Source organism: Osmia lignaria, chromosome 13 (assembly GCF_051020975.1).
Source record: "Osmia lignaria lignaria isolate PbOS001 chromosome 13, iyOsmLign1, whole genome shotgun sequence".
Taxonomy (NCBI): Eukaryota; Metazoa; Arthropoda; class Insecta; order Hymenoptera; family Megachilidae; genus Osmia; species Osmia lignaria.
In genome coordinates this window covers 1,454,298-1,477,555 of record NC_135044.1, presented here as the reverse complement: position 1 = coordinate 1,477,555, position 23,258 = coordinate 1,454,298, and the positions used below count along the sequence as shown (strand labels likewise).

The 23,258-nt window shown below is 30.4% G+C and overlaps 7 protein-coding genes across 19 annotated transcripts; 3 read left to right on the top strand and 4 right to left on the bottom strand.

The window, feature by feature from the left end:
• The first annotated feature begins 64 nt into the window (after positions 1-64).
• Positions 65-3,408, top strand: LOC117602021 (uncharacterized protein C19orf47). Of its 4 annotated transcripts, none has more exons than XM_034319454.2 (4): positions 65-271; positions 608-785; positions 872-1,924; positions 2,002-3,408. In XM_034319454.2, the coding sequence occupies exons 2-4, from the start codon at positions 767-769 to the stop codon at positions 2,142-2,144; spliced, it is 1,215 nt and encodes a 404-aa protein (XP_034175345.2). In that variant the 5' UTR covers positions 65-271; positions 608-766; the 3' UTR covers positions 2,145-3,408. The 4 variants fall into 4 exon arrangements, with proteins under 4 accessions (XP_034175345.2, XP_034175346.2, XP_034175344.2 ...); XM_034319455.2 differs by lacking the exon at positions 65-271 and having other exon boundaries at positions 430-785; positions 872-1,617; positions 1,675-1,924; XM_034319453.2 differs by lacking the exon at positions 65-271 and having other exon boundaries at positions 431-785.
• LOC117602022 (uncharacterized) lies at positions 2,601-5,346 on the bottom strand. 6 transcript variants are annotated; one of them, XM_034319462.2, is made up of 6 exons: positions 5,258-5,346; positions 4,496-5,158; positions 4,062-4,414; positions 3,246-3,295; positions 2,989-3,131; positions 2,601-2,902 (listed from the first exon to the last, which is right to left on the bottom strand). In XM_034319462.2, exons 2-5 carry the CDS (start codon positions 5,154-5,156, stop codon positions 3,098-3,100), a joined length of 1,098 nt encoding a protein of 365 aa, XP_034175353.2. In that variant the 5' UTR covers positions 5,157-5,158; positions 5,258-5,346; the 3' UTR covers positions 2,601-2,902; positions 2,989-3,097. The 6 variants fall into 6 exon arrangements, with proteins under 6 accessions (XP_034175353.2, XP_034175354.2, XP_034175350.2 ...); XM_034319463.2 differs by having other exon boundaries at positions 3,048-3,131; XM_034319460.2 differs by lacking the exons at positions 2,601-2,902; positions 2,989-3,131; positions 3,246-3,295 and adding an exon at positions 3,473-3,810 and having other exon boundaries at positions 3,884-5,158; positions 5,245-5,346.
• A 263-nt stretch (positions 5,347-5,609) lies between these two features.
• LOC117602017 (uncharacterized) lies at positions 5,610-9,086 on the top strand. Of its 2 annotated transcripts, none has more exons than XM_034319444.2 (11): positions 5,610-5,823; positions 5,973-6,136; positions 6,221-6,615; positions 6,673-6,829; positions 6,925-7,161; positions 7,229-7,355; positions 7,431-7,815; positions 7,887-7,999; positions 8,136-8,303; positions 8,369-8,500; positions 8,589-9,086. In XM_034319444.2, the coding sequence occupies exons 1-11, from the start codon at positions 5,717-5,719 to the stop codon at positions 8,854-8,856; spliced, it is 2,253 nt and encodes a 750-aa protein (XP_034175335.2). In that variant the 5' UTR covers positions 5,610-5,716; the 3' UTR covers positions 8,857-9,086. The 2 variants fall into 2 exon arrangements, with proteins under 2 accessions (XP_034175335.2, XP_034175336.2); XM_034319445.2 differs by having other exon boundaries at positions 5,668-5,827.
• A 95-nt stretch (positions 9,087-9,181) lies between these two features.
• Syx8 (syntaxin 8) lies at positions 9,182-11,013 on the bottom strand. Its single transcript, XM_034319464.2, has 5 exons — positions 10,579-11,013; positions 10,291-10,485; positions 9,945-10,207; positions 9,774-9,866; positions 9,182-9,699 (listed from the first exon to the last, which is right to left on the bottom strand). The coding sequence occupies exons 1-5, from the start codon at positions 10,611-10,613 to the stop codon at positions 9,536-9,538; spliced, it is 750 nt and encodes a 249-aa protein (XP_034175355.2). The 5' UTR covers positions 10,614-11,013; the 3' UTR covers positions 9,182-9,535.
• A 90-nt stretch (positions 11,014-11,103) lies between these two features.
• Positions 11,104-14,838, top strand: Tmep (Transmembrane endosomal protein). Of its 3 annotated transcripts, none has more exons than XM_034319450.2 (6): positions 11,104-11,543; positions 11,829-11,995; positions 12,082-12,676; positions 12,744-12,979; positions 13,068-13,152; positions 14,593-14,838. In XM_034319450.2, exons 2-6 carry the CDS (start codon positions 11,837-11,839, stop codon positions 14,766-14,768), a joined length of 1,251 nt encoding a protein of 416 aa, XP_034175341.2. In that variant the 5' UTR covers positions 11,104-11,543; positions 11,829-11,836; the 3' UTR covers positions 14,769-14,838. The 3 variants fall into 3 exon arrangements, with proteins under 3 accessions (XP_034175341.2, XP_034175340.2, XP_034175343.1); XM_034319449.2 differs by having other exon boundaries at positions 11,104-11,588; XM_034319452.2 differs by lacking the exon at positions 14,593-14,838 and adding an exon at positions 13,699-14,575 and having other exon boundaries at positions 11,108-11,995.
• A 297-nt stretch (positions 14,839-15,135) lies between these two features.
• Positions 15,136-20,226, bottom strand: LOC117602014 (uncharacterized). Its single transcript, XM_034319437.2, has 3 exons — positions 19,610-20,226; positions 19,425-19,538; positions 15,136-19,349 (listed from the first exon to the last, which is right to left on the bottom strand). The coding sequence occupies exons 1-3, from the start codon at positions 19,715-19,717 to the stop codon at positions 16,068-16,070; spliced, it is 3,504 nt and encodes a 1,167-aa protein (XP_034175328.2). The 5' UTR covers positions 19,718-20,226; the 3' UTR covers positions 15,136-16,067.
• A 1,535-nt stretch (positions 20,227-21,761) lies between these two features.
• On the bottom strand, positions 21,762-23,209 carry Ppib (peptidylprolyl isomerase B (cyclophilin B)). Of its 2 annotated transcripts, none has more exons than XM_034319305.2 (4): positions 23,193-23,209; positions 22,254-22,461; positions 21,988-22,172; positions 21,762-21,912 (listed from the first exon to the last, which is right to left on the bottom strand). In XM_034319305.2, exons 2-4 carry the CDS (start codon positions 22,294-22,296, stop codon positions 21,778-21,780), a joined length of 363 nt encoding a protein of 120 aa, XP_034175196.2. In that variant the 5' UTR covers positions 22,297-22,461; positions 23,193-23,209; the 3' UTR covers positions 21,762-21,777. The 2 variants fall into 2 exon arrangements, with proteins under 2 accessions (XP_034175196.2, XP_034175195.2); XM_034319304.2 differs by lacking the exon at positions 23,193-23,209 and adding an exon at positions 22,650-22,840.
• Positions 23,210-23,258: the final 49 nt, after the last annotated feature.

Genomic DNA, 23,258 nt, shown 5'->3' with positions numbered 1-23,258 from the left:
ACGTCTTATATCTAGAATGGCGACAATTCCATCGACAAAATTTCAGTTTTTTTTATTATCTTTCATTCGCCTTAAGTATATTTTTTATCCTTAATTTAAAACGTGAATAAATATTTTTCTAGTATCGCGAAACTTATACGTTGATTAACATCTTTGTAATACAATATTCTATTAATTTAATCAATTACTGTTTAATAATACATAACAAGGATCGATGATAAAATTCATCGGTTTTAATTGAAGCATTCTATTCAGTGCTGAGGCAAGAATGGTAAAATTTCATGTTAATTTTAATTTATTTATGTATTTGAATATAAGCGATAAGTGTCAACGGTAGAATTAGTTTGAATCTTTGTCAATGATGTCGCTAGACGCGACTGTAGTCTATACTTTCATTTTGTCATTCTAATTACACTTATGTATTTATATACATTGTGTACATATAGATGTGGATGGAATGCGCATGAATAACTTTAAAGTTTCAAGAAATAAACTATCTATGTTTATTATCGTCTTTTAATTATATTCTGTGAACTTTTTTGAATAATATAATTAAACGTTTCTTGCAATTTATATGTCTACAATAATATCATTTGTTTGCTGTCAGAGATACCTCCTTATTCTACTAGCAAAGTTTTACTCTTAGCAATAACCTTTGTAAACTATGTGGACCGATATTATCAATTTTATTCTGAATAATTAATATTTATTGCATAAAACTGATTATAAATTGCTGCAAAGTATCAGGGATAACATTACCGGTAAAATGGCATCATCACTATCAGGTACTTTAAATTTTTTATAATCTAACCAATGTTTTGTTCTTATATCTACACTTTTGTTAATTGACAGTTTTCTGTTTTTATTATAGCATATTGGGTGAAATTTTTTAAAGGTGCAGGATTTCCTCAAGATGTAGCCACAAAACATGCAGTTGTATTTTCTAATAATCGTATTAAACCAGACATGTTGCCAGATTTAGATAAACCTAGCCTCAAAGAAATGGGAATAACGCTAATGGGAGATATGATTGCTATTTTAAGGTATGCAAAAAAGGTTGTTGAAGAAACAACCTGTGAAAAATTCCTTGTTGATACTGAAGATACCCTTGGAATACCTAAACCGATGGTTAAAAAGGTTGTGTCTAAAGCATCTACAAAAGCAGTGACTTCTAAAATTAAACCTGATACTGTAACTACAAAAAAGATCTTGAAAGTTCCCAGTACTTCAATTAAAAAACCCACATCCGTTAAGAAACCAGCATCTGTATCAGCTGAAATAATTACAAATCTTAATAATCAAAAGAAACAAACGATTCTTAAAAGAAAATTAGAAGATGAAGATGAAGATGAATTTGATAACAATGAACATAAATGGAATGAAACAGCTAAGAAGGTAAAGTCTCTGGATAATAAAGATGACGCTGTAGAATACACTGTGATACTTCCAAAAGGAACAACACCTCGAAGTCAACAAATTTTAAAAAAGTCTATAGAACAAAAACGAACTGTATTCGATAGGTTGGGTGACAGTTCTGTAACTAGCACTACAAATCCAGGCGAAACGTCACCGACGTTTAACATAACCGGGCTAGGAAAAGATGTCTTTAAAAGATCTGTAAGTGTTTTTAACCGACTAGGAGATAAAGATGCTAAAAAGGATAATGTAACCCAGACAGGAATATTGAAAAATGGTACAACCGGTACAGGAATATTAAAAACCAACACAAGAACTTCAATTATTACAACAAACAAAATCATACCAAAAAATGTAGGAACGATGCGAGCTGATCAAGAAGCAAGTAAAAAAAGTATGTCAAATAACGTTGCACAATTAGTAAAAACAACTAAAAGGATTTCTTTTAACAATGCATCCTCAAATGGTACAAGAGCAATTACATCCAATGTTGTTTCTGGAAAATTAGGTACATAGTTCAGTATCAATGTTACAATTTTATGGATTTGTAATCTTTTTTTGTTAACTTTCATATAATTTTTTCAGCCTCAGAGCGATTAACTTCTATACCGGCAAAGGCACGTTTAGGAGCGATCAAAACAAATGGTGCTAAACAAGTAACATTTGATAGGGTCGCGACGGTAGCTCATGTCAAGAAACCGGATGTTTTTAGTCGCCTTGGAATTTGAGAAATTATTTACATTAATTATGCCTTTCTTTAACTAAAATAATATTTATGTTTGTGAGTAAGAATTCTTTGTACAAAGTTAAATATTTTATTATGTAAAATGTAAAAGCAAAGAAAATATTAATTATTAAATCATGTTAAAAATTAAATACGGTCATGCTATTGAAGTATTTCCGAGTATCTCGTAGCAAATTACAACCAGATATTTATTTTTAATTTCTTACAACATATTAAATGTTATAAATGTGCAATTTTGTAATTACAACGTATATTATCTTCCTTTTTTGTATAAAAATTATATTTCTAACATTGTTTCACAACAAATTTTTATACAAAATTGTTTACAATTTTAATAAGACGTTACAAAATACTCAAATCAACAAAGTGGTACATAATTTTTATTCACATAATCTTTACCTAATGCTACTATATATTAAAATAATTTATAACAAAAATATACAAAAATAGTGTATGTATTAAAACAAGAATATATCATTATAATAAAATCGTTACACTTCTTTTCCCTTAAAAACTGTAGAAACAGACTTCAACTCTTTGAAATGTGAATACTGAAGAAAAATATTTTAAATAATTGAGAAAAAAAATATTTCTGGCATTCCAAGACCGCTTTTAACTAATACTGTCTGATGCGACTATGTTTCATGTACTATTCAACTTCCTGATTTGAGTTTCAATTACTACAATATTCGATCAGTGGATGGAATGTTCCGTATTGGCAGGAGCATCCTCGGGATGTAGCTGAAAATTCAATCATTGAGAACTCAAACATTGTATTTAAATAGTTTCCAGTCACTTTTAGAAATATCTATATATTTATACTCAACCTGTTTATAACATTATATATCGAATATAAAAGAAGGGGGATGATCGTGATTCCACTTACGCTTCCAACAAGAACTAATTGCAATCGCTCCAAAATACTATGTTACAGCATTAAACACAGCGTGTCAGGCATGCCAGACTTCGACTAGATAAAACAAACGAATCGCAATTTATGTAATACCAATATATCTGTATGTAATAATTTTATATTTACATGTGAATTTAGAATTAGGAATCACAAAATGAAACCAACGCCCACCTTTTTGTTTGATCCTTCCTAGCAAACTTCAATGGCAACATGGTACTATCCTGTAAAAAGTAAAGATTACAGTCTCAGAGAAAAGAAGTGGTACCACTTTATATCACATACAAATAACAAGAAACTTGGTAAAACTATTCAAATCCGACGTAATAAATGCTTTTTTATCTTAAAAAAAAAAAAAAGAAAAAAAAATCGTTTATTATATAGTATCTTTGAAAAATAGCAACGATGCAACTTGTGCTAAAATTACTTTATACCTCTACACATTACTAGTTATAATTTCTAAAAAATTTATCTTCCTAAAAAAATTTATTATTTATAAAATATATACACATATATGCATATGTATATGTGTGTACATATACACATATAAGTATACATATATTTGTATATTATGTAATATGTATACACTAATGTATATATCTATAAACATGTATATAAATATGTATACTATTAACGCAACTTTCGTTCCATATGAAAAATAATTCTATCGTGTTTCCTCAACACCTCGACTTAATCGCTGATATACATCTTCCTGAGAGGCCTGAAAATATGGGTACATCTACTATTGCGTTTGAAATAATTTTTCATAATATAGATAAAATCCATAGAAAAATACAGAAGTAATATATTACGTTCGTTAATTATTTATATTCCACTGATCGACAAATACGTCCAGTATCTTTGGTTTGGCGTCTTTTACAAGTACCTCGTCATTGAGTAAATTTATAAAAGTAACGATCAATTCCCCCTTCAATTTGATCCCGAGTTTTTGCTATTTAAATGACAGATGGAACAAAACTCTAATGATACTTTATCTGAATTGACATGAAGACAGATTCCAGTGTTGTCCAGAGTTTGGGATATTTCCTCTTCGGTGAAAAGATTAGAGGTATCATTTAAACTGTCCACTGTATTCATGATCTCGTCACATTTAGGTAAATCCTCAAATATATCCATATTGAACGTGGACAATTGATCAAAGTCAATCCCAATGGTATCGGTATCCTTTTTCTCTTCTACAGTGGATAAATCTGTTTGTGGAATTGGTAACAAACTATCCAAGTCTTTTACATTATCTATATAACCATCTTCCGATATTGGACTTGTACTTGAAGTTATTGCATTAAAAGTTTCCATATTCTGTGAGTTGTTCTTGGTGTCAACTGTAGGATTTTTGGAAATAGTATAAGTATGATCAGAATCTAAAAAGCTTGAAGAGATTTTGCCAATGTTGGTAACCTTACATGTATATTGTCTCCTGAGATTCATATAAGGCTCGTTGTTTTCATTTTCAGTTGTACTATGTTCTGCTAATGTATCGTTATTGACATTTGTAATAAATATGTTAGTACTCTGAGAGTTTAATATATTTTCCTTGATATTTGTGTAACGTGTACACTTCTGTTGCGTATTTGCTTCATTTGAACATTCAGAAATATGGTTTGGTAGGAATGAATTCTTTTTTTGTGCATTAATTTTACGAAGACCATTGTTGATAGTTTTGAGCAATGCCGTAATGCTAGTGTTATTATTCAACACGCTCTTCAAATAAGCAACTTCGCCATTCAGCCGTTTAATATCTATACTTTGTTTCTTTATAATGTTAACCAGATTTTTGTTCTCCTTCTGATAAAACGAAAGTTTATTTTCTATCTTTTCTAAATACGCTTTTTTCCTCAGTCTATTTTCTCGAGCCATCAAAGCATTTCTATTAAGGCAAGGCCTCTTGGAAGGTCCTCGGCCCCGCTTTCGTGGTTCCATAACAATGTCATTCTCGGTTGTGGCAGATTGTTGAGTATTCCTTAATGACTCTCTCAGTCTTATCTTATATTTTGGTTCGTACGTATCATCTTCCTCCGTCGAACTCTCCCACCTGATATTACTTTTCCTTAGTTTTCCTGACATTGCTGTAAATATTGATTTGTAATGATGATTATGACGGAACAATAAAACTTTTGGTAAAAACAATTTTAATTTTAAAAGCAATTTGTACCTTTATCACCTACCTAAAAATTAGTATCTCACTATCTATGCAGTAAGAATATGCGCAACTTTTCCACCTAATTGTAATTACCTCGAAATATATCTACTAAGATTAACTTCTTCCTAAGCTTTGATGGCGCTTATGGTGGCGCCATCACAATGTATCATAAACTTGTCATTTAATAAATAAATAACAAAAAGCTCATGTCTTATTAAACTTTATAATACTCCTTTGTGTCATTATTAATCTCCCGACACAAAATTCTTTCCCGTAATATCTGTTTAAAAAATTATTACATGTTTAAATATTGTTGAAAGCCTCCCTAAGATTGATAAAAATGAAATTAAGTTTATAAACTTTAACCATACAACGTAACTCATGGCTCAATTTTAGCTATAATTAAAAGAGCGAAAGAGGTGAATAAAGTCGTAATAACAAAAAATCTGACTTTGGTTAAAGATGCAATTAAAAAAGTAAAAACATGATGTTTTTAAAAAATACTAAAGTAATCCCACTCTATGGGAAGAGAATTATTTTATCGCCAAACAATTTATTAAAAATTCCAAAACGCAATGGTTATTTAGTACTGTAGGTATATTGGAATCTCTATATTCAAAATGTAGATTATGTATTTTTTTTTAAATACACATATACATACATAAGTACTTAATGAGAATATCATTAATTAATATTACATGTTGATAATTATCTTTGAGTCTCATAATATTTAATTTAAGTGTTCCAGAAATTGGTGAAGATTTACCAGGAAAATATCCATTGTTAAAAGAAGATAAAAGCCCAGAATTCAATACCGTTACAATAGAAAAATGTGTAGCTGCAATGGGAAAGCAAGCATTAGAATTTGAAGAATCAATTAAAACTTTAGGGAAAGAGATAGAAAGTAATTTCACTTTAATTCATATCATAATTTTTTAATGCATATTAATTGTTTCAAACATTTATAATTAGTAAAATTACATTTTAGACATTGATAATGTTTCTCCAGACAATCTGTTCAAAAATATAATAAATCCTATAGAAGAAATGAGTACATCGTTAAGCAGCACATGGGGTATTGCAAAAGTCTTATATGTAGGAAATCAAAGTAAAATGCCTACACAATATTATATAAGTATTAATAATCGTGCTAGGAATGCTTTAGCCAATAAATATGTTAGCAAACCAATTTATGAAGCATGTAAAAGTGTTATCAATAACCAAGAAATTAAATTGACAAATGAACAAAGAAGAATTTTAGAGAAATTCATATTAGAGGGGAAACTAAATGGACTAGAATTATCTGAAAAAGAGAAAGAAAAATTATCAGCATTGATGACATTAGTATCTAAGGAGATTAATGAATATGCAGGAAGACTACAGGTTTGTAATTGTATATAAATTAAATAGTTATTAATTTTAACTTTGAAATTTTTGTAGATAGCTGTAAATCAATTTAGATACACAATAAGAGACCCCAGATTGGTGGAAGATTTTCCAGAAGAGGTATTAAAATATATGGTACCAAATTCTTCACAGTATAAACTTGGTCCTTGGACGCTAACTTTATATCCTGCTGTCTTGAAACCATTTATGGGTATAAAAGTATAATAAATATATTCCAAAAAACGAAAATTTTCTATCGGTAGTTTTGAAACTAATTGTTATCTTTTTCTATTGTATATTAATTAGAATATTGCCCTGATCGTGGTTTGAGATGGAGAATTTGGGAAACAGATGTTAGTACAGGATCTGTATTTAGTGATAAAGCATTACAAACGAGTACAAAAATTGAAGAAATTCGTTTCAAAAGAAACGAGCAGGCAAAATTATTAGGATACAAAACATATGCTGATATGAGTATGGAAACTAAAATGGCTGCTAATGTGGAAAATGTTCACCATGTGTTAGACAATTTACTGACCACAGGTAAAATTTTTACCAACATTTATTAATAAGTTGTAAATAAATAATACTTAGATTTTTCCTGCAAAAGCTTATCCTGCTCAAAAATATGAAATTAAAGAACTAAATGCATTTGCAAATGAAAGAGGTCTAGAAGGTAAACTTAAACTCTGGGACATAGCATTTTGGAGCAGAAAACAGTTGCAGAGTATATGCAAGTAATTAAGACATGAATTTTATTGCTGTTATAAAACTATACGCATAACACTATTTAACGTTAAAACTGTTTTCAGATTCAAGGAAGAAGATTTAAAAAATTATTTTCCTTTACCGAAAGTATTATCTGGGCTATTTGAACTGATTGAAATGTTATTTAATGTAAAGATCGTTGAAGGCAAAAAACCAGACGTTTGGCACAAAGATGTTCGATTTTTTCATGTTTTTGATTTGAAAGAATCCAGTAGTAATCCAGTAGGTAGTTTTTATTTAGATCCATATGCAAGAGAAGACGAAAAAGTTCGAATGTCAGAAGAGACAGGTTACATGGTAACATTACAAAATAGGAGTAAAATAAGTGATGTAAAACCATTAGCTGCATTAATATTTAATTTTACACCATCAGTCGGTGAGAAACCTTCTTTACTTTCATTCAAAGATCTGCGGACTCTATTTCAAAAGGTAAATTTCATACATAGAAAAATAGTAGTCGGTATTGTATTTATATCCTTATATTATGTTGTATCATTTAGGTTGGACACATGTTACAACATATATTAACAACAGTGGAATATGCTGAAGTAGCTGGACATTCATTTATGGAGTGGGATGCAATGTTTATTTCTGATTATTTCTTTGAAAACTGGTATATTTGAAATGATTGCTTATTTTTTATATACAGGATGTTCGTCTACCACCCCTTCAAAGAATGCCCCTCCATAGCCAGACACCTTATATGGTCGTTTTATATACATAATGATATAACTTTTTTCTATCATTAGGTTATATGAACCTTTTGTTTTACAACAAATTTCTGGTCATCAACATACAGGAGAACCGTTACCTGCCGATGCGATTGAAACAGTGAAAATAAAAAAAACGCATTTAGCTGGTTATAATCTATGTAAAGATCTGTATTTATCACGATTTGATTTGGAATTATATTCTGGGTAAGATAAAATATCACATACATCTGTGAACAATAACTTGAAGTAATTTCTTCTAAAATTTTCAGAAGCAAATTCTGGAATGATATAATGAATAAAATATGGAATAAGTACTTTGTAATTCCACAACATAAAAGAGACTGTCATATCTGCTCTTTTGACTGTATTTTTAGTGGAGATCTTGCAGCTTCTTATTACGGGTAAAATTTAGTAAAATAGATACTCAAATACATTTAGAGACCTAAAATATCATGAAATCTTTAAACTTTTATCATTTTCTGTTTTTAGTTTTGTTTGGTCAAAAATGATTGCGGCTGATTTATATAGTGCTTTCCACAATATACCTTCAAGTAATAAGGAGTTATTACAGGAAATTGGCAGTAGATTTCGCGAAACGTATTTAGCTGTCGGCAGTAGTTATTCTGCGAATGAAGTTTTCAGAAAATTTAGAGGAAGAGATCCTAGTCCAAAAGCGCTTTTGAAAAGTCTTGGCTTGGATGTAAAAGCGGGTATGTTAGAAAATACAGATGAAACAATACGAACAAATGCGAAATAATTTCAGGAGCAATGAAATATAATTTATATAAAAAGGAATAATGAACAATTTAATTTTTTACTGTAAAAGTTCATTTACACCTCGATACATGGTTCAGTAATTTCGTGATAATCAAGAACTCTTTCGGAAGTTGAAAAGTTCTTTATTGTTTTGAATAAAAAAAATATTAACTTTCTTTTAATATTAAGATGTATTGCATTTCAAATATAAATGTAAATTATTTATTTTAATTTGTTTTATTACTCTCTATAGTTACAGTACAATTACCATTCGTAATTCGTAAGAATGTAAAGTTTAAATTATTAAATAGTTAAAAGATCGAAAGAAAAATTTTGATGTACAACATAATTTTTATACATTAGTCTATAAAATGTTGTTTTACATACAAAAATATTTATAACTAACATATGTGAGTACTTGATGTCACGAGAGTCCATAACTGCGAAACGACCAGTTTTTGTTCTTTTCTGCGCATTGTCGCTCTGATTGGCGATACTTCCAGCGGAAGTGGAAAGCGATTGGCGGATCGCTTTCCCCCACCATCTTCCAACTTACGCGCTTAGTTATGGACTCTCGTGACATCAAGTATACATTAAAACTTAACAGGTAATGGAATCGACTTGTATACATACACGTGTATGAGTACGTGTATGTATAATGCAATTAATATTATGAATACTTACGGAATCAAAGAGACTGTAATAATACAAATAAAAAGAAAAATTATTACTATCCAATAGCCGCACGTACGATCCTTAAAACTAATAGTCTGTACTTGACGCGTTTTGTTAATCAGGGATTCATCTGTTCTATCCATATGATCAGCTAAACTGTCTATTATTTCTGTACATAAATAGAAAGGTTATGAGAAGAATATTTTTTATATTTCTTAATTTATTAAGAATATTCTAATTTACCATTCTGATGATCTACTTCATTGCTGATAGTGTGACCAATCTCCTTTTGCCTTGAAATAACTTTACATAATTCTTCTAAACCTTTATCTTGCTCTATGACAAAAACAGTAAAATCAATAATAAAAAATGTTGAAGCATGAGGAAATAATAAAGAGTACTAGCATGTTGTACCCTGCAAAATTCTATCTTGACTAGTCATAAGATCAGAGACGGATATCTGTGTATCTAGAGGCTTATCATCATCATCATCATCATCATCGGCTGCCCAAGAAGTGGTACCACCATCTGCAAAAGCTGATGCACCTGATGCAAGTAAGTTTAGTCTAGAAGACGCAAAATCGTTTGTACGCGCATCATGTAACTTTTGCAACTGTACATCTCTACTTTCCAATATTTCTATTTGACGTATTCTTCTTTCTGCTTCCTCAACAGTTCTATATATCTTTGTATTTTAAGGGAAAAGCTTTTTATCAAAACAATAACAGGTTTCATATTTGATTAACAAACAAAAGGATACATAGTTTTAGATCGTAATGCATCATCTATTTTATTTTTGAGTTGCTGAACTTCTCTGCTGTATTGTTTCAGATGAATCCGTATATTTACAGATATACTTGCATATTTTTGAGAAACTTTTAAATGTTTATTACGTTCAGTAAACTGTTCCATGATCTCTCTAAATAGCTTTTCGCAGGCATTGTATTCTGTTAACCTGGAAAAATAATTTGAAAAATCAGCTTAATAAGAATTTTTAAACAACATTTTTAAAAGGTGCATGAACAAAACTAAAATTCATTATATTTACCAAGGATCGTTGTCTTCGATATAAACAAGAGCCATTTTTATAATTTGATGTATAGATTTGTCATACAAAAGACTGACCTGAGATGTATCGACACTTTATTTAAATGCTGGTGTATGGTTCATATCAATTTTTGATCATGATTTGTCAACCTTTTGTTCACGTAATCAACAATCTTGACAAATTAACACGTTGTTAGAGACATTGTACCTAAACTCTAAACAATTGACAAGGGAAAGGGACAAATGTCCTGAATGTGAATACAACTTTGATCATATAAAGTTCATAGCACAATAAGGGTAATTCTATTCATGATTCCAAGTACACTCAAATATAGGTATATACTTAAGTATGCACATTATACAAATACGGTCTCATAAAATAGTTGTCAAACACAAAAATCATGAACGTTGTTCACTTCGATGAATGATTTATCGCTAAAGATGATTATGCGTAGGCGCATGCGTCTGTAACGTTAATTAAACAGAATTATGGAGGGGATTTAGCGTAAAGGAGAAGGGAAAAAGAGATCGTGTGTGAAGAAAGAGCGAAGAAAGAAAACCAAAGGAAAGATTTACGTGTGCAAGGAAGAAATATATATTGCGTAGTGGCAAGACCAGTTATATTTTTATTGTCGACTAACAGCATATTTCGCAAAGCTGTTACCGAACGGACGTATGTGACATCGAAGAAGTTCGAATGAGAAATCTTAGAAAATGTTGAGTAAAAGTGACACTCGGTGATCCATGCTGAAAAAGAATATACAGCAAAGGGAAGAGAATTTAGTGAATTATTCGGATTATCTTTCGGAAGGTCACGAGCATTGTTAATCGCTGCATTGGTAGCTGTTTAATTGAAAGTGGAAAGGGGAACCTTTAAGGAGCTCGATCATACAGGTCAACACAAACACACAAGATACCAAGGAAAAAGGAGAACACGTACAACGAGATAGTTCGAAGAGATTGCACGTATGCTACAATAATTGTTCCAAGAATTCTACGAATGGAGCACGGGTGCGTCCACGAGACGAAATTTTGCGCACGAATGGAGTACCGTTGTTATTGTTGTGTATATTGATTTTTAACGCGCGAGCTATAATTTCGACATTTATTCTGTATTACGAATAGATGGTCCTTATCGCTTCTTTTCCTTTGAGACTGTGATTAAAATGAACTCTTTTAACGTCTACAATTACCTTTCTTTTCCTACCGTTATACGAAATTATTATTATTTGCAACGCTAATTTTTCTTAGATTAAAATATGAGTAGTACAGTGGCAATGGAATCAGCTACAATTGTGAACAATATGACATCTGTGATGTCTGAGAAGGAAACAGCTCCAATATTCTTACAGACACGAGCTGCCCAAGGTATTGCTGGTGTATTTGTTTGGCTTGCATTATTCTTAACTTGTCAACAGGTATTTCATAATGAATTTTTCAAACATGTATGTTTATCTGGATATAATTACAAAACATCATTTGGATTTCAATTTTTCTTTTATAGATTTATCAACATTTAAGGTGGTATACCAATCCAGCGGAGCAAAGATGGATAGTCAGAATTCTATTTATAGTTCCAATTTATGCAACTTATTCTTGGGTCTCTCTAGTATTTTTTAACAGCGAAAGTTATTACGTTTACTTCTTCACTGTGAGAGACTGTTATGAAGCATTTGTTATATATAACTTTTTGTCTCTATGCTATGAGTACCTGGGTGGTGAAGGAAACATAATGTCTGAAATACGTGGCAAACCTATTCGTTCCAATTGCTTATACGGAACTTGTTGCCTAGTTGGAAAAACATATACAATCGGTTTTCTTAGATTTTGCAAGCAAGCTACTTTGCAATTTTGTCTAGTAAAACCAGTAATGGCATTTATTATTATATTCCTTCAAGCATTTGGACATTATAGAGATGGAGATTGGTCCCTGAATGGAGGCTATATTTATGTGACCATAATTTATAATATCAGTGTATCTCTTGCCCTCTATGGACTCTTTCTTTTCTATTTTGCCACAAGAGACTTACTAACGCCATTTGAACCTGTTTTGAAGTTTTGTACTATTAAGAGCGTTATTTTTCTCTCATTTTGGCAAGGTAATATTTAATTTAAATGTCTTTCATACGCGTTAAATAAATTTAAATTAATTTTATTTTATTTCAGGAGTGTTATTGGCTATTCTTGAAAAAGCAAACGTAATTTCTCCAATAAATGTAGGCCAAACAACCAGTGCCGGGACAGTTTCTGCTGGTTATCAAAACTTTTTAATTTGTATTGAAATGTTATTTGCTGCTATAGCTTTGCGTTATGCATTTCCTTATCAAGTATATTCAGCTGGTTGTGTTACTGATTCAAGAGGGAGAAGTGTAACAATGCAAAGCATTAGTAGCAGTTTAAAGGTATATTATAATCATTTTTAAATAATTATAAAAATTAAACTAATTCAATTTATAAAAACTAAAAGTAATTAATCTAATTTATACATAGGAAACTATGAATCCAAAGGATATAATGACTGATGCCATCCATAATTTTCACCCACAGTATCAACAGTACACTCAATACAGTTCTGGTATGTATGATTTAATTTTCTTTTTCGTTTAAAAAAAGTATTATTGTGTTAAAAACTCTTTACTTATTTTATCTCATTAATACATTTTCATATAGCATGTTGTAGTAAATGATAAAAGTTTAGATCCATTCATGTTTCATTGTTCATATGTATTTCTTATTTAATGTTACTGTATCTCTTAAATATCTATTAAGGGAAGCAAAAGAAATAATTTAATGTTTAAGAAGCATTAAAAACTGTTAATTGGAATTTAAAGTAATACGTGAATATAACTCTGATGATTACATTGTTTTAATTACTGGATTTTGGCTTTTTATATAGTAAATAAGCATTTTACTATATTCCCATTTTTTAATATACTTTACTGCCAATTACTGCAAAAATAAAATAGTATAAATTCATTTATATTTATCTTTTGCAATTGAATTAATGTCAAAGAAACTCTTTGAAAAATGAAAAATTAATCATTCCTATCATAAGTTTAATAAACATGTGCCACTGGAAATAAAATTCTTTGAAGGCACTTTCTTTTTTATTGTTTTTCAGACGTTAATACCAACTTGCCGTATGAAAAACTATGAGAATGCATGGCATCGATTTTTAATTTCAAGAAATTGGACATCAAACATTTATATTAATTTTAAACGGAAAATGACAAATTCTTAGTATTGTAGTTTATTAAAACCATTATTATACCTGATAGTTTAAGTTCAAGTTAAATTGCAGGGTGGGCAAAGTGTTCTCTGCTCAAATTATGATTTAAGGTTTAGAGTAAAATCAATATACATACATAAGCCTACAATTCGTTCATTTTGCAATTAACAAAATCTACTATACGATAGAAATTAAGTACTTAACATAGAAGCACTGAGGATAAAGTGTAATTTCATAAAACCTTCTGCTTTCTAATAAATGCAAAAGACAAATAATAATTGATTACTATTCTGTGGCAGTATTGTAATTGTGTATTATTTTACTTTTAAAGAATGTTCTATTATTATTATTTTGTAATGCTTTTATATCTAAAAAAAAGCATGTAAATATTACGAATTCATACTTAATTTAGCATGTTAATATTGCACTGTCTTTTTTTTTTTTCACATATATTTTTAAAAATTTTCATGAATTTCGATAGCGTGAAATTATTATTTTCATAACACGCATGAATTGCAAGTTCAATAAAAATGATTGCGTTACATATACTATTATTGTATTAATGTGGAAAAAACAATAAAACAGTTGTAGATTATACTGTGTATATAAAAATTTTATGAGACTACATATGAAACTGTACATAGCCTGTAAGCAATACAATTAATAATATTGCTTTGAATAAAAGAGCAAAATATAAGCATGGTTTTTCGGTGTCTGCTGGTTGATCGATCTATCAATAATTGTTGATTTTATCAACGATAATACGTGATATAATGTAACAATCAGGAGCTCCCAAAGGACAACATGGTATGCGGATATCCAGCTTCGATCCGGATGATCCACAGAACATGCCGATACCACCACCCCAAAGACGACACACATCTCATCAACGTGTTGCTACAATTTCTCAAAATTATAACGAAAAAACAATGCTTTTAAGCAGTGACGATGAATTCCAATAAACAGAAACCATGGACTGTGTACAAAAAGCGAGAAGAGAAACAAAAAAAAAAAAAAAAGAAAAGAAGAAAACGGTACATTAATGTTGCACTTTTATGAATTTAATTTCAAAGAAACATTACGTATATCCTTAAAATGATTGTACATCGTTAGGTAGGAACTTAACTCGCTCACAGAACAAACGACAGATAAATAAACAAAATCATGTGATGTAAAATCATGCATCACATTATAATAGTTCCATAATGTTGCATTCATGTTAATACGTGTATTATGTTATATCATGTAAACATAGCATAGAAGATATTTATTTTAATATGCTGAACATAATTAAGGCATTGTTACCTATAGAGGTGGTTCTATTGTAAGAAGATAAATATGTTTTAATTTAAAAAAATGATTTCATGTTTTCAAAAGAAAGGCACTGTAAGGTACTTAATGTTTTACTATAATGTATACTCATAAATGGGTTTGCTGCATTACTGTGGTTCAATAATATTTTTACATTATGAATGAACCTTACATATGTTTATATACCAGTATTTCTGATTTATATCAGATTAATGTAATTTTGCCAATGAAAAATATTTATTTTATAAAATACACTGAAACAGATACTTCTAATTATTATACACGTCCAAGAACTATATAAAAGAGCCACAAAGATCTTTGCGTCCTAGATTAAAGAATGAATGTATATATCGTTAAAATAGAATGTAATGATTCAAAAAAAGTAAAGAATTTCTCCTCAGCGCATTCATCTTATCCACGTACAAATACTTAATATTTAGCGTTCTACGTTGTTCATTTTACGCTTTGCATCTTCTTTAACATTTCGAGAAATGAAAACGTATTTTAATCTCGATCATAATTAAACTTTATTTTCTATACAACAGAATAATTTGTGTATACATAAATTATATTTATGGAGAACGTATGTTATTCTGCTCCATAAAGTAACAATAAAATTCGTTATTTTAAAAGTAAATCACTATTTTGGTATAATTAACAATTTGTGTTTTACATTTTTATTCGTAAACTACTTAATAAATGTCACAATAAGATTAGCAAAAGTGATTGAAATATGAATTATTTCAATTTAAAAAAAAAGTCAAACATTATTCTATAAAAGCAGTATTTATAGTCGCATTAATGCATTGAAATATTACAACTATCAGTGAAAAAATAATTTAGCATTTTATTAACAGCCTTTATTTTGGCAGAGTGTATGCGTGGTATGTACGCGTACGCGCACGTCTGTATTTATGAATTTATTCTGCACAAGATCTGTTACATTAATTTTACCAACCAATCCAGTATGTATCTTTATTTGTTACAATTTTTTTCCACCCATGCCATGGTAATTCTAAGTCTTGTTCTAATAACAAATTGTTATAAGATTCTTTTTTCAAAGTCATCCTACTTAATTGTTCATCCTTTACTATATAACTCTTCGAACTTGATGCTTTGCATCTAACAGATAAACCATTTTTATCTTCATTTTCAATATCCTGATATTGTAAATTATCATCCATATACACAACAACGTTATTTTCTTCGCTTGTGTATTTATTGTATTTCTCAGTAACATTTTGTTTCAGTAATTTGTTATTTAAAATCACAGAACAGTTTCCTTTGTTTAGATTATTAACATCTTCATCGCTATTGTTACAAGTTATTGGTTTGAATCCTATTGACCTTAAACGAGCAATTTTTAGATCATTATCTGGAATGTTAACAGGTACAAATGCCGATATCCTTTCTGGTGAAGATCTGTTTCGCTCTTTTGTATTTAATATATCATCAGCGAATAATGTTACATCTGTATTCGTAGAATTTTGTATGTTACATACAGTTTCTTTGCACGACGCATAATTTTTGCCGGATTTAGGTGTGTTACGATCTTTATTCTTATCGTCTAACTTAATAACTTCGTATACATCAGGTTTCGTATCTTTAAGTTCGCCGTACTCTATTTTAATGAAAGTGTATTGCTCATTACGGACGTTATTTTGAATAAAACTGTTTGATTTCAAATTCTTTGTTAGTGGATCTTTAATGAGAGAACACTGAGTAATCGCATCTGCTTTACAGGGTTTTGAAATTTCTTTTTTAGAATGATTATGCAATACCTCCTCATATTTACTACATTTTGAATCTATGGAAACTATTTCGTTCAATTTTCTTTTTCGATTTTTAATCATTGTTACGTCTGTATCTGTTATAGTTTTATACGTTTCATTATTTTTATTTTTACTGTTATTATTATTAATAGCAGCAGCAGCAGTAACAGCAGTACTAGTAATATTGTTGTTATTACTACTTTTATTATTAAAAATTGCCTCTATAGCATGATCTTTATCTATTTTCTTTGAAACAGCGAGATTCTTTTGTATTTTGGTTTGTTTCAAGTTTACCGTTTCTGATCTTTTAATATCTCCAGTTTGCTTGTTTTTAATACGTTTACAGCCATTAATGTTTGTAAGTTTATTTTTATTTTTGAAAGAAGATTGCTCTGAACTAATTTGACGCTTGCTTAAAGCATACATTGCTGTGCCAAAGCGTTCAAATGATTGTTTCGCGTACGTATTGTTTATAGATCGCAATCTTCTATTCCGTGGACCACGTATTTTAGGACCAATTTTTGCATCTATCAATAAATTTGCAATTTCCCTCCTTTGTTTCTTGTTTATGTGTTTCTTAATTGAAGATTTAATTGATCTCATAGTTTGTAAACGTATTTTTGCTTCTTTCTTACTTTCAACATTTTTCTTAATACTTTTTGTCGATTCCTGTAAAGAATTTGATTTTTTTTTTTGTAAATTGTTCTGTTTCATTGTTGTACTTTTTAAATCGTTGCTACATTTATTTAAACACGAAATATCTTCCTCTGCTTTATTTTTTTGAGAATGATTATATGTATGAAGAGACGTCAAACTTTTCCCCAAGACGTTTAAAGGCTGTAAAGAACTTTTTTGTAACTTTTCGTTGTGTATTTTATTGTGCTTTTTCGTTTCCGATTTATTTATCATCTTTCGGGATAATTTCCTACGTCGTCGGAATTTATAACATCTTGATCCAATTAAATCATCAGAAGTAGTCTCAAAATTTTTCTTTCCTTTTATTTCTTTCACGTTTTTCCTCGTTACTATTTTATTTTTCACTTCTGCCTGGGCTCTCACTAAATTTTGTGTTTTGATTGCCATAGACTGCTCCGATGTTAATCCTATCATATTACCTATTAGTAATTCTGATAAAGGGTGACCTTTCTCGGTAATTAAATGAAGAATTTCATCTGGTGTTAGCGAATCAAGAGATTCAAGCGACTTTAAATCTTGTACTTCTTTAGATACAATTTGATGCGGTGAAATTTCATTTCCGTGCGCACAATTCATCAAATTTAATGTATCGGTAGATACATCAGAATGATTTACGGTATTTTTACCGAGATCTTTAGAATCGTTTTCATCGTTTTCATTAGCACCTGATTCTGGATTTGTATTTTTGGTTAATTTTGCTTTTTCTGACTCAGGTTTCACTGTATTAATAGAAACATAATTAACACGCTTAGGAAATTCATTTGAACTAATTGTCGGAGCCTTTCCATCTGAGTGTTTATTTGTATCTTTGTTCATTGAGTTCCAACTTTCCATGTGTTGATTAGTTTTAAGTATATTCAGTGATTTAGATGTTCTACAGAATGGCAATGAAATACTTTTCTTAAGGTCATGCTGTGTACTGTGGGAGGAGTTATATAATCCTGTACGTATAGAAATATTTGTATTATGAGTTTTAGATCCTTGATTTCCAATATGAGTTAATGATTTGTTCGTTACACCAGTAGACATACTAGATACATTTGGTGTACATTCTGTATTACTGTTTACCTTTTTAAACACATGGCGAGTTACTATTGCACTTTCAGAAACAACCTTTTCTTTTTCGTCTATGTTCTTAGTTTCAAAATTTGAAAACTGCGATAGTATATTTGATTTCTCGCATAAGGTTTCGGTATTATGTGAATACTTTTTAAATTCATACATGTTGGGGGAAGAATTTTCTGTGCAGTGTTGATGACACGCGGATGCGGACTGAGGAACAGAGGAAACTTTAGTTGTATTTAAAAAGGACTGTTTAGTACTCCACAATGGTGCTTCTTGATTGCTTAAACGTAATAAAGCAAATTTGTAATATTTTGTAGAATCTGAATTCACGCCTATCCAAAATTTTGTCACAATATACAAACCATCGTATCTACAACCCGTTTTCGGTGCAAATTCATTTAATAAGTTATAACTTCTAATAAGTCTTACAGGTATTTGATTTTCATAATTTTTAACAAGCGGATCTTTGTCTAATTTTCCACTATGGTACTTCTGCCCTGTAAGTGTAAGGTAATTACCGAAATCTACATCTTCGTTTAAGTTAACGCTTGTAGTACAAATTGAAGTAACACCAAATGGTCCATTTTGAATATTTTCATCAAAAGGAACATGAACACCGTCTCTAGAACAATCCATTCGAATACCCCACCACGAACCAGATGGGAATCCTGAGATGGGTCCATATGTGTAATTTATAACCTGAAAAAGATATTACAATCAAATATTATTTATATAAATATGTAGATTATAGAAAGGATATTATTGTAACCTTACATTTTTATTACACCAGGAACTTAATTGTGCATCTTTTTTCATTGACTTTATCTGACAGATGTAATTAAGTTTCATAAACAACTTTTCAAAGTCTTCTTTGCTTTTGATGTCCACCTGAAATATTTATATTACGTTATATTATTATTCACATACGAAGTATTACGTTCACGATTTACAATACTTACCTGATTTTTTTGACAAGATTCGTATAATATCCTTTTATTTTCTTGAACAGTATTTGCATGAACAGACTTCAAACCATCATTCTTCGCCATTTTATAACAGAATTTCATTGCAGAATTATATTTGCATAATAAACATTAAGCAAGAACAAATATACACATATTATGCGTGTTAAAATTGAATCACAATGTATTATTTGTTTGTATATAAAAATATGTACTGATATATACAGCCAAAATTCAGATTATCTCCGGTTCCAATAATTATATGTTTTTCACTTAATACCTTAATTACACTTAATGTTTGTTTTGAATATTAGGGTTGCAATAAATGCAGATATTTCAATTTATTTACCATCCAATGTAGTTTCTCCATTATCGTAAATTAAGCATAGAGTGAATTCCTCAAAATAAGTATGGCGTACCTCTATTCCTTTTATGCGCGTAATTTAATACAGTAATCATTTATTACGTTGTACATACACACATAAATATTAAACATTCTTCTTCAATTTCACCACTTTTTCTTAATAATTATTAACAACCAAGTAAATAAATTGTATGAAACAATAGAATGACGAATGATGCGAATAACATTGACTACAGATCCAACAAGATTGGACATGCTATTGTTTTTTTAAGGGATCTTGATTTGGTCCCTTGAAAATGAGCGCGATCTATTAAACACTTCGCACTGTAACAGTCTAATGTACGTTGATGGTAATAGCAGATTGCTTCGATATCAAAGACTACACTCATTACTCATTGTCAGTCATTTGACGTTCTCTGCATACCGACCTGATATCGTCTTGGGGTGCCAGGATCCCGAAGCACTGGCGACACTCTTTACATACCGACATTATGGCATCCGGGGTGTCAGGGACCCCAATGCATTGGTAGCACTCTTTGTATACCGACCTGATACCATCTTGGGGTATTAGGGGCCCCAATACATTGGTGGCGCTTTCCGTATACTGACCTGTCACCATCTTGGGATGTTAAGGACCCCGAAGCACCGCTGACGCTCCTTTATACCGACATTATGGCATCCGGGGTGCCAGGGACCCCGATGCATTGATGGCGCTTTCTGCATACCGATTTGATTATCTTGGGATGTTAAAGACCCCGAAGCACTGTTAACATGCTTTACCAACCGACATCATGGCATTCGGGGTACCAGGGACCCCGATGTATCGTTGGCGCTCTCTGCATCATCTCGGGGTGTTAGGGACCCCGAGGCATCGTCGGCACTCTCTGCATCATCTTGGGGTGTTAGAGATCCCGATGCATCGTTAGCGCTCTCTGCATCATCTCGGGGTGTTAGGGACCCCGAGGCATCGTCGGCACTCTCTGCATCATCTTGGGGTGTTAGGGACCCCGATGCATCGTTGGCGCTCTCTACATCATCATGGGGTGTTAGGGACCCCGATGCATCGTCGGCGCTCTCTGCATCATCTTGGGGTGTTAGGGACCCCTATGCATCGGTGGCACTCTTTGTACTCGGACATTATAGCGTTCGGGGTACCAGGGACCCCGATGCATCGGCGGCGCTTTTTGTATTCCGACACTATGGCATCAGGGGTGCCAAGAACCCCGCAGCAGCGATAATACTCTTTGCGCTTTATATGTATATAAGATTTTTATATTGATAAGTTGTATTATAGATGTAAATGAGAAAAAGATATATTATTTAAACGCTTTATTTGCTAAAAAATGCAATTATAGGTTTATAAAATTATTGCACATTTTATTATGCATATACATGTTTATAAAACTTAATCTAAGTTAGCAGTAGATTGTAAGATACAATCTTGTATACTTTGTGCTTGTTTAATTTGCTTTTTTATATATTTATCAAAATTCTACCTGTAAATACATGAATCACTTTTTGATACTCTAAAACAGAAATTAAAATATGCAAATTTTTATTTCATATTTTTGTAAGTAATTGGATTTAATTACTTGACATATTTAAGGTAATTTAAAATGTATGTTATAATGTAGTATGCAGCAATATGTTGAGCAATTACATAGAAAACTATTACCAATTTTGAATACAAGCTTTTCAATATGGCATTTTATGCATACAAAATTATAAGTATACGAATTTGTTCATTTAATATGTAATGATCATATGATTGGCTTTCAACATAAGAAAGAGAACATAATGTTTAATCAGTAGCATCATCTTTTGATACACTAAAAGGCTCTGTTACAACTTCTGCACCACAGTCAGCAATTGTAACATCTTTTGTTGGTCTATCTCGGGTATCAGTACTGATATTTTCAATTTTTCTTATTATATTCTGCAAAGTTATTTATAAATAAGTATTCAGGATAAATATTTCGATATAGATAGCTATCTAGACAATACAACATACCATTCCTTTAATTACTTTCCCAAAAACAACATGTCTACCATCAAGCCATGGAGTTTGTTTCACAGTAATGAAGAATTGAGAACCATTAGTGTCCTTTCCAGCATTAGCCATAGACAACCATCCAGCACCATAGTGCTTCAATTTAAAATTTTCATCTTCAAATCTAGCTCCATAAATACTACGTCCTAATAAATAAAAATTAAGAGATGTTACTTAATTTATATAGAGGATTTATATTATAAAGTCCAAGAAATTAAAAACCAAACCTCCAGTTCCATCTCCTTTTGTAAAGTCTCCTCCTTGAATCATAAACTCACGAATGACTCTGTGGAACTTGCTACCTTTATATCCATCTCCTTGAGGTTTTTTAGCTAATTCTATGAAATTCTGAACTGTCTTTGGTACAGTTTTTCCAAAAAGTCCAATTTCAACTCTGCCTTCTGGTTTACCATCTATGCTAATGTCAAACCATACCTGTACAGACAAAATTAATTTATTGCTTTAAAATTGTATAAACTTATGGAACCTTAATTATTCTTTATATTTTATATTCTATGAAAATAATGTTTAATATATTTTATTTCGATCTTTTTAATATAAAAAACAAACTCTTTGTTCATACATCTGTTACTGTTAGATACCGGCGTAGCCAATTTATTTACCTTATCTGTAACTTTTGGACCTTTTTTATCATCAGCCTTACTGATTGAACAATAAACAATTAATAAAAAATACACTAACAAAAGCGACTTCATTGTGATAAAACGATTCTAATTCAATTGAAATCAACCACACAAAGGATTCTTAACGACTGTACTCTAATAGAACATAGCCGGAACATAGATCTCTTGCGCATGCGCACAAATTAGAAATGTGGGATTGTACGATTGGTTACATTTATACATTTACTTTCCATTGTGTTATACAATTTTTTTTTAATTTTTATCTTTTAAGTATTTTATCTTAATCTTTATTTCATTATGATATCAAATATTTAGTTTTCATTCGTCAGCATGTGACTATATCTTGATAACAATTTTCAGATATTATTATAATGAAAACATTAGTTTGTAATGAAAATGTATTTATATAATTTTAAGAAAATGACTTTTAATGGATGAAACGAAAAAGCGTTGACGTTATCAAATAAAAAGATTAAAAATTATAATCGTGTTATTTAATTTTACTATATAGAAAAAATTTACGTTACTTAGCTGAAGTCCAATGGTTGGTTACATCTTATTGCAGTTAAAATATTCATTTGACCAAAA

What these genes read in the sequence shown, in the direction of transcription:
- LOC117602021 (XM_034319454.2), top strand. An exon ending in TGTTGTTTCTGGAAAATTAG is followed by an intron (nt 1,925 to 2,001) that starts GTACATAGTTCA and finishes TAATTTTTTCAG; the next exon opens with CCTCAGAGCGATTAACTTCT.
- LOC117602022 (XM_034319459.2), bottom strand. Translation starts at nt 5,156, where the DNA reads ATGTCAGGAAAACTAAGGAAAAGTAATATCAGGTGGGAGAGTTCGACG.
- LOC117602017 (XM_034319444.2), top strand. Translation starts at nt 5,717, where the DNA reads ATGATGTTTTTAAAAAATACTAAAGTAATCCCACTCTATGGGAAGAGA. An exon ending in TGTCTTGAAACCATTTATGG is followed by an intron (nt 6,830 to 6,924) that starts GTATAAAAGTAT and finishes TATATTAATTAG; the next exon opens with AATATTGCCCTGATCGTGGT. An exon ending in AGACAATTTACTGACCACAG is followed by an intron (nt 7,162 to 7,228) that starts GTAAAATTTTTA and finishes TTCCTGCAAAAG; the next exon opens with CTTATCCTGCTCAAAAATAT.
- Syx8 (XM_034319464.2), bottom strand. Translation starts at nt 10,613, where the DNA reads ATGGCTCTTGTTTATATCGAAGACAACGATCCTTG. An exon ending in ATCGAAGACAACGATCCTTG is followed by an intron (nt 10,486 to 10,578) that starts GTAAATATAATG and finishes TTATTTTTCCAG; the next exon opens with GTTAACAGAATACAATGCCT. An exon ending in GCATTACGATCTAAAACTAT is followed by an intron (nt 10,208 to 10,290) that starts GTATCCTTTTGT and finishes AAAGATATATAG; the next exon opens with AACTGTTGAGGAAGCAGAAA.
- Tmep (XM_034319450.2), top strand. Translation starts at nt 11,837, where the DNA reads ATGAGTAGTACAGTGGCAATGGAATCAGCTACAATTGTGAACAATATG. An exon ending in TATTCTTAACTTGTCAACAG is followed by an intron (nt 11,996 to 12,081) that starts GTATTTCATAAT and finishes TTTCTTTTATAG; the next exon opens with ATTTATCAACATTTAAGGTG. An exon ending in TTTTCTCTCATTTTGGCAAG is followed by an intron (nt 12,677 to 12,743) that starts GTAATATTTAAT and finishes ATTTTATTTCAG; the next exon opens with GAGTGTTATTGGCTATTCTT.
- LOC117602014 (XM_034319437.2), bottom strand. Translation starts at nt 19,717, where the DNA reads ATGAAATTCTGTTATAAAATGGCGAAGAATGATGGTTTGAAGTCTGTT. An exon ending in AATCTTGTCAAAAAAATCAG is followed by an intron (nt 19,539 to 19,609) that starts GTAAGTATTGTA and finishes TAAATATTTCAG; the next exon opens with GTGGACATCAAAAGCAAAGA. An exon ending in GTTCCTGGTGTAATAAAAAT is followed by an intron (nt 19,350 to 19,424) that starts GTAAGGTTACAA and finishes TATCTTTTTCAG; the next exon opens with GTTATAAATTACACATATGG.
- Ppib (XM_034319304.2), bottom strand. Translation starts at nt 22,742, where the DNA reads ATGAAGTCGCTTTTGTTAGTGTATTTTTTATTAATTGTTTATTGTTCA. An exon ending in GTCCAAAAGTTACAGATAAG is followed by an intron (nt 22,462 to 22,649) that starts GTAAATAAATTG and finishes TTGTCTGTACAG; the next exon opens with GTATGGTTTGACATTAGCAT. An exon ending in GGAAAGTAATTAAAGGAATG is followed by an intron (nt 21,913 to 21,987) that starts GTATGTTGTATT and finishes ATAACTTTGCAG; the next exon opens with AATATAATAAGAAAAATTGA.